This window comes from Perissodus microlepis, chromosome 12 (assembly GCF_051167445.1).
Source record: "Perissodus microlepis isolate ML-2025 ecotype Zambia chromosome 12, ASM5116744v1, whole genome shotgun sequence".
Taxonomy (NCBI): domain Eukaryota; kingdom Metazoa; phylum Chordata; class Actinopteri; order Cichliformes; family Cichlidae; genus Perissodus; species Perissodus microlepis.
In genome coordinates, this window is record NC_140472.1 from 17467583 (window position 1) to 17476327 (window position 8745).

The 8745-nt window shown below is 41.1% G+C and overlaps 1 protein-coding gene across 1 annotated transcript; it reads left to right on the forward strand.

The window, feature by feature from the left end:
- The first annotated feature begins 566 nt into the window (after positions 1-566).
- Positions 567-7113, forward strand: LOC146376067 (uncharacterized). The gene is made up of 3 exons (XM_084946776.1): positions 567-613; positions 5320-6476; positions 6561-7113. Exons 1-3 carry the CDS (start codon positions 567-569, stop codon positions 6830-6832), a joined length of 1476 nt encoding a protein of 491 aa, XP_084802902.1. The 3' UTR covers positions 6833-7113.
- The last annotated feature ends 1632 nt before the right edge of the window (positions 7114-8745 follow it).

The window sequence follows — 8745 nt, forward strand, 5'->3', positions numbered from 1 at the left end:
CGTCACACACATGTAGAATCTTACCACCATTCTGATCCTTTGATCCTTTGATCCTTAAAACGCATAAATAGGGGTGAAGAGCAACGACTTTTAGTCCGTTTCTCGCAGCATTGGTGTTTGCAGCATTGAACCGTTCGCCAGAAAAGCCTTTTGAAATATTTGGATCCTTTGCAATTGTAACTGTATCCACACCCAACATGTCTCAAACAAATCCAAAGGGACAAGAAGTTGACCCCTACGCTCTTCCCTGGGATGAGCCACTAGACCCTTCCCTTTCCTCTCTTCCTTGGTGTGACCAAGTTGAACTAGAGGAAAAGCGTTTGGAAGAAATGCAGGATGAAGCGCTCAGAAACACAGACAAGATTAAGTTCTTGATGGAGGAAAATGAGCAAAAGAGCGCTCAACTAAAAAAGTTGTCATACCAGCTTCAAGAAAAGGAAGCTATTATTAAGGAGAAACAACAGGATCTCCATGACATGGACAAAAAGAACCAGGAGCTCCAAAGAAAGCTTGATCAAGCTCTGCAACAAAATAAAAAAGTCATCCAAGAAAAGATACAAGATGGCATGAAGAAGAGAGGGCTGCAGAGCAATCTCCAAGAGATGGAGCTAGTGTACAGTGCAGACAAAAAAAGGCTTGATCGCACACTGCAAGAAAATGAAAAGCTTCTCCAAGAGAAAAGGCAACAGGAGTTAAAACAAAAAGAAATGCATTCCAAGCTTCAGAGCATCAAGCAACACAATGAAAGCTTGCAAGGAAAGCTTGATGAAGCTCTGCGACAAAATAGAAAACTCCTCCAAGAGAAGAAAGAAGACAGCATGAAGAAGAGAGGGCTGCACTCCAATCTCCGAGACATGGAGCTAATGTACAGTGTAGACAAAAAAAGGCTTGATCGCACAGAGCAAGCAAATGAGAAGCTTCTCCAAGAGAAAAGGGAACAAGAAATCAAACAAAAAGAAATGGATTCCAATCTTCAGAGCATCAAGCAACAAAATGAAAGCTTGCAAGGAAAGCTTGATGAAGCTCTGCGACAAAATAAAGAAATCCTTCAAGAGAAAGAGCAGCTGGACAGAAAGCAGGGAGACATGGAGTGCCAACTCCAGCTCATGGAGGGAAACGACAGGATGCTGCAGGTAAAGTTCGATGAGACACTGCATAAATATCAAGACCTGCTTCAAGAGAGAGAACAGCTGGTCATTAAGCAGAGAGAAGAAAAACTTCTTCTCCAGGAGTTTGAGAAGAAAAACCAAAACCTGCAAGAACTTTACAACAAAATGAAGTTCAAAGCATCTGAGCTGGAAGGTGAAAATGAAAAACTGCAAAAGCAGGAGGCAACATCTAAAGTGCTGAAAGAAAGGTTGGAAGAAAAACAAGCCGAAATAGAAGAAGTGGAGAAAAAATGCAACAAGCTGCAGAAGCAAAACACCGAAACAATCGAGGAGCTGAAAATCCTCATCCTCGAGAAAAAGGTGCTTGTGGAAAAGCAGCTGGAGAAAAAGAAAAAACGCTTCCGCTTCTTCTGGAGGAAGAACACTCCTTCTTTCACTACTGCCAATGTCACCTCTTCTTCCCCCACCTCTGTTCCAGCTTAATTCCCCCCTCCCTTTAACTACTAACACCTCTCCCATCTCCCTCCCCTCTTTTCACAGTCACCCCCCAGCCAGTCCCGACAGTTGACTGCCCCCTCTAGAGCCTGGTTCTGTCATAGGTTTCTTCCTTTAAAGGGAGTTTTTCCTATCCACTGTCGCCTAGTGCTTGCTCAGAGGGGATTGTTGGGGTTTTCTCTCCTCTCTCCCTTTACTTTACGCTCTTCTTTACATCCCACCCACCCCCACCTTTTCTTTTTTCTTAATAATTGAACAATAAAAACAGTTGGCCGCTAATTAAATGTCTCAAATCAATGTCTTTATTCAAGAATACAAGAAATGGGTAATAGCTGCATGTGTGTTTGTGTGTGTGCATAATATGCATACTTTACGTGTTGGATCCAAATCCCACAAGGAATTAAATAAAACAAGAAGACAAACAAAAACAAATATTTCTCTCCCTTCCCAGGTCAGGAATCAGGATGAGGAAGAAATGAGGTCAGATCAGTGCAGGTTTTTGCACTACTGACATAAAGTTTCTGCTGATTAAAAAAAGTATGTCGATATTTCTGAAATACATTTGCAAACAAATAACTTTGACAACTTGTGTTTTTTCATAAAAGAAAAAAGAAAAATCAGAGAGCAGAGCTGGTAAAACAGCTTAGCTCCGCAGGTTACAGGAGATCAGATGCCAAATACTTTTCATGACAGTCTTCGTTATTGCATAAATCTCCCCTTTTATCATTGATCAGTAAATCACTGCATATAAATTCATCTAACCGTTATAATTTCATGAGTAAAGATTCTCAGATGACTGAATGGCGGTTTTAGTAAATGTTGAACTTTATTGTGATTTCTATTTTTAGAATCAATAGCACACATTTTGATTTAGTTTTGCAAGCTGCTGATTTCACACAGATCCACTGCCCAAACGTGCCTTTGAGTTTTTCATCATTTAACAAGAATAGGCTCAGGCAATCATTGTGTAATTAGGCTTTGGGAAGGTCTGGGGACAGGTATGATGGTGGTGGTTTTAAAGCACTGTGGCACAACAGCTTGACTCAGGGAGATGTTAAAGATGCCCGCTAGGACATCAGTCAGCTGGTCAGCACGGGCTCCGAGCACGCGTCCAGGTATATTGTCTGGTCCAGCAGCTTTGTGTGGGTTGACTTTAGTGAGAGTCCTTCTCACACTGGCCGTGGACAGGGACAGCACTTGGTTGTCTGGCAAGGGGGTGGCCCTCTATAGTCCGTCTTGCGTCCCATTTAAACAAGTGCGTGTTCACACTGCCCCTGGATGTCCTGGCCTCTGAGGTTAAGGTGTACGGCTCCTGGTTGTCAACTGACCAATTTATCATGGCAAAGTCTGTGGTGGACAAAAGATAAGAGGCTGATTATAAAAATGATCCATGCACGCCTTATGACCTACAGCATGTACAGTTAACACAGCTAAATGGCTGTGAAATTGTAAAATTACTTTTGAAATAAAGCTATTCAAAGTCAATTAACTGTGACTATAATAATAGCAATGTTAGCCAGCAAACAAAACGTTAGCACTACTTAAAATAAGCTGCTAGGTGATGTTACTGTTTCAAGTTCTCTCATTGTTTGACATGTAGGGCAGATATTTTGGTGACACTGAGATTAGCCAGACACTAAACAGCAGTGTAATATCAACGCTAGATTAGATGTTTTCTAATCCGATAAAATGACATTATTCCTGTTTATGGAAGATGTTTGTCGTCTGTTTGTTTGACTGACAGGAACAGGAAATAGTGGTTGGAAATTACTGTTGGTGTTACATGAGGGTAAAGAAGGGCTTTAAGCACCTGGGTAAAAACTGGACCCATGATGAAACACTACAACAAGTACAACATATTCTTCAGTTTTAATATGTGACCATACTATGCAGACTGCTGATGAGTTACACGGTTACATTTCATTAATCATTGTTAAACTAAAGTGGTAAGCAGTTACTTTATCCTTTCACTTAAAATTTCCAGGAAAAACACTACCTTGGCTACTTTTGTGCTTACATTTGATCTATGCTGGGTCACTACTTTTGCACTATAATGCTGCTGCTGACACCTTGGTTCACACTGACAATTAGAAAAAAGCTGATAGGAAAAGAAGGATGGAAAATGCCTGGAATTTAGTTACACTTGCAAATACTGCTGCCTCCAAACTGCAAGCATCAATAAAATGTTACAGTATTGTTTTCTATATCTGTGCATATATCCTTATTGGTAGTTTTCTCGAAATAGAAGATCTTCATTTTAAAAAAAAATCTCTGATAACATTGCTGAAGCTAGCGCCCACCCCTACTGCGCGTACTGCAAATATAAACCTGATATATACTTACATCATGAAGCAGTTGATGTCTGGTTTCCGACAAATACAGTAAAGAGGTGCGTTCTCCCCCTCCATACCAGTGTTCTCAGGCACTGGTACATGGTCAGTGTCAGACACTTCACTGTCCTACAACATACCACATAGGACCACATTAGAAATGACATGTATGTAGACATGCTAATTATACCTGGCTAAATGGATGCAGTAACAAAATGTTACTTAACTACTCTAGTTATTAGTTTCCAGTTGTGTGCAGTTGCTCCAGTCTTACTGACAGTATACTGTTTCAAACACCAGTGCCAACATTTTATTTTTTAAATCTTAGTATGATTCTGCACCAAGACTTGTGGCCTGTTGCTCGGTAACTTATTGTCTGACTACATTAACTACAGTTCATAAACATCATTCATTTTCTCCTACTTATTTTATTCAGGTTGTATTCCAGCTGTCATAGGGCAAAAGTACACCCTGGACAGGTCGCCAGTCTGTTGGAGGGTTATTAGAGAGACTCGGACAACCACTCACACCAACAGCCAACTAAGCTAACCCCGCGCATGTCTTTGGAGTTCAACACCAGTCTGGCCGAATCACAGATAAGCAGGGTGTCTGTGCTGCAGAGCACAGCTGTGTCAGAGACTCTCGACATCAATGTAGCGTTAAGGATGCGGAGCGATGGGTGCACTAACACAATGTAAATATTAAAGTTCTCGCCATTGTCAATATGCTGTTGCGCTCTTGTTCGTATTATTGCAACCATATCTCTAGTCTAGCTTACCCTAAAAGTTTGGAGAGAATTGGTCTGTTAATAAACGCGATCGATTGTTTGGGACTGCTCTAGCAATCACGTCGCATAAACAACTCTACTTCCGGTGGGAAAACTAATTAAGGGTAAAGTCGCACTAATAACACCTATCACTCACGTTTATAAGCATACACTATGATCACTTCCACGCAGTAACGTTGTAATAAATATAATCCCCGGTAAAGTTAATTAGCGAACACTACTGGCATGTAATGCCAATGGCGACCATTTCACAAACTGTAGAAAATGTTCAAAATGTTGTCGGCACCAAAAGTGAAGGGCTGACAGTTGTGTTTATATACGAACCGTAAGCGGGTTGCTTCGGCGCAGTTTAAACTGCGCCATCTGTTGGCACCAATTACAGTAGAAAACATTATTGCGACAACACGTTTTTTGGGGAAAATAACAGAGATTGAAACTTTACTGATAATTTGTCCAAGTTGAAAAATGCCCTCCTCCAAAAATATCATGTGACAACCTCATTGCCTTACAGAATGATGACGTCACACACATGTAGAATCTTACCACCATTCTGATCCTTTGATCCTTTGATCCTTAAAACGCATAAATAGGGGTGAAGAGCAACGACTTTTAGTCCGTTTCTCGCAGCATTGGTGTTTGCAGCATTGAACCGTTCGCCAGAAAAGCCTTTTGAAATATTTGGATCCTTTGCAATTGTAACTGTATCCACACCCAACATGTCTCAAACAAATCCAAAGGGACAAGAAGTTGACCCCTACGCTCTTCCCTGGGATGAGCCACTAGACCCTTCCCTTTCCTCTCTTCCTTGGTGTGACCAAGTTGAACTAGAGGAAAAGCGTTTGGAAGAAATGGAGGATGAAGCGCTCAGAAACACAGACAAGATTAAGTTCTTGATGGAGGAAAATGAGCAAAAGAGCGCTCAACTAAAAAAGTTGTCATACCAGCTTCAAGAAAAGAAAGCTATTATTGAGGAGAAACAACAGGATCTCCATGACATGGACAAAAAGAACCAGGAGCTCCAAAGAAAGCTTGATCAAGCTCTGCAACAAAATAAAAAAGTCATCCAAGAAAAGATACAAGATGGCATGAAGAAGAGAGGGCTGCAGAGCAATCTCCAAGAGATGGAGCTAATGTACAGTGCAGACAAAAAAAGGCTTGATCGCACACTGCAAGAAAATGAAAAGCTTCTCCAAGAGAAAAGGCAACAGGAGTTAAAACAAAAAGAAATGCATTCCAAGCTTCAGAGCATCAAGCAACACAATGAAAGCTTGCAAGGAAAGCTTGATGAAGCTCTGCGACAAAATAGAAAACTCCTCCAAGAGAAGAAAGAAGACAGCATGAAGAAGAGAGGGCTGCACTCCAATCTCCGAGACATGGAGCTAATGTACAGTGTAGACAAAAAAAGGCTTGATCGCACAGAGCAAGCAAATGAGAAGCTTCTCCAAGAGAAAAGGGAACAAGAAATCAAACAAAAAGAAATGGATTCCAATCTTCAGAGCATCAAGCAACAAAATGAAAGCTTGCAAGGAAAGCTTGATGAAGCTCTGCGACAAAATAAAGAAATCCTTCAAGAGAAAGAGCAGCTGGACAGAAAGCAGGGAGACCTGGAGTGCCAACTCCAGCTCATGGAGGGAAACGACAGGATGCTGCAGGTAAAGTTCGATGAGACACTGCATAAATATCAAGACCTGCTTCAAGAGAGAGAACAGCTGGTCATTAAGCAGAGAGAAGAAAAACTTCTTCTCCAGGAGTTTGAGAAGAAAAACCAAAACCTGCAAGAACTTTACAACAAAATGAAGTTCAAAGCATCTGAGCTGGAAGGTGAAACTGAAAAACTGCAAAAGCAGGAGGCAACATCTAAAGTGCTGAAAGAAAGGTTGGAAGAAAAACAAGCCGAAATAGAAGAAGTGGAGAAAAAATGCAACAAGCTGCAGAAGCAAAACACCGAAACAATCGAGGAGCTGAAAATCCTCATCCTCGAGAAAAAGGTGCTTGTGGAAAAGCAGCTGGAGAAAAAGAAAAAACGCTTCCGCTTCTTCTGGAGGAAGAACACTCCTTCTTTCACTACTGCCAATGTCACCTCTTCTTCCCCCACCTCTGTTCCAGCTTAATTCCCCCCTCCCTTTAACTACTAACACCTCTCCCATCTCCCTCCCCTCTTTTCACAGTCACCCCCCAGCCAGTCCCGACAGTTGACTGCCCCCTCTAGAGCCTGGTTCTGTCATAGGTTTCTTCCTTTAAAGGGAGTTTTTCCTATCCACTGTCGCCTAGTGCTTGCTCAGAGGGGATTGTTGGGGTTTTCTCTCCTCTCTCCCTTTACTTTACGCTCTTCTTTACATCCCACCCACCCCCACCTTTTCTTTTTTCTTAATAATTGAACAATAAAAACAGTTGGCCGCTAATTAAATGTGTCAAATCAATGTCTTTATTCAAGAATACAAGAAATGGGTAATAGCTGCATGTGTGTTTGTGTGTGTGCATAATATGCATACTTTACGTGTTGGATCCAAATCCCACAAGGAATTAAATAAAACAAGAAGACAAACAAAAACAAATATTTCTCTCCCTTCCCAGGTCAGGAATCAGGATGAGGAAGAAATGAGGTCAGATCAGTGCAGGTTTTTGCACTACTGACATAAAGTTTCTGCTGATTAAAAAAAGTATGTCGATATTTCTGAAATACATTTGCAAACAAATAACTTTGACAACTTGTGTTTTTTCATAAAAGAAAAAAGAAAAATCAGAGAGCAGAGCTGGTAAAACAGCTTAGCTCCGCAGGTTACAGGAGATCAGATGCCAAATACTTTTCATGACAGTCTTCGTTATTGCATAAATCTCCCCTTTTATCATTGATCAGTAAATCACTGCATATAAATTCATCTAACCGTTATAATTTCATGAGTAAAGATTCTCAGATGACTGAATGGCGGTTTTAGTAAATGTTGAACTTTATTGTGATTTCTATTTTTAGAATCAATAGCACACATTTTGATTTAGTTTTGCAAGCTGCTGATTTCACACAGATCCACTGCCCAAACGTGCCTTTGAGTTTTTCATCATTTAACAAGAATAGGCTCAGGCAATCATTGTGTAATTAGGCTTTGGGAAGGTCTGGGGACAGGTATGATGGTGGTGGTTTTAAAGCACTGTGGCACAACAGCTTGACTCAGGGAGATGTTAAAGATGCCCGCTAGGACATCAGTCAGCTGGTCAGCACGGGCTCCGAGCACGCGTCCAGGTATATTGTCTGGTCCAGCAGCTTTGTGTGGGTTGACTTTAGTGAGAGTCCTTCTCACACTGGCCGTGGACAGGGACAGCACTTGGTTGTCTGGCAAGGGGGTGGCCCTCTATAGTCCGTCTTGCGTCCCATTTAAACAAGTGCGTGTTCACACTGCCCCTGGATGTCCTGGCCTCTGAGGTTAAGGTGTACGGCTCCTGGTTGTCAACTGACCAATTTATCATGGCAAAGTCTGTGGTGGACAAAAGATAAGAGGCTGATTATAAAAATGATCCATGCACGCCTTATGACCAACAGCATGTACAGTTAACACAGCTAAATGGCTGTGAAATTGTAAAATTACTTTTGAAATAAAGCTATTCAAAGTCAATTAACTGTGACTATAATAATAGCAATGTTAGCCAGCAAACAAAACGTTAGCACTAATTAAAATAAGCTGCTAGGTGATGTTACTGTTTCAAGTTCTCTCATTGTTTGACATGTAGGGCAGATATTTTGGTGACACTGAGATTAGCCAGACACTAAACAGCAGTGTAATATCAACGCTAGATTAGATGTTTTCTAATCCGATAAAATGACATTATTCCTGTTTATGGAAGATGTTTGTCGTCTGTTTGTTTGACTGACAGGAACAGGAAATAGTGGTTGGAAATTACTGTTGGTGTTACATGAGGGTAAAGAAGGGCTTTAAGCACCTGGGTAAAAACTGGACCCATGATGAAACACTACAACAAGTACAACATATTCTTCAGTTTTAATATGTGACCATACTATGCAGACTGCTGA

Coding starts and splice junctions, on each gene's coding strand:
- LOC146376067 (XM_084946776.1), top strand. CDS start 567: ATGAAGAAGAGAGGGCTGCAGAGCAATCTCCAAGAGATGGAGCTAGT. Junction 614..5,319: donor CTCCAAGAGATGGAGCTAGT/GTACAGTGCAGA, acceptor ATAGGGGTGAAG/AGCAACGACTTTTAGTCCGT. Junction 6,477..6,560: donor ACTTCTTCTCCAGGAGTTTG/AGAAGAAAAACC, acceptor CTGAAAAACTGC/AAAAGCAGGAGGCAACATCT.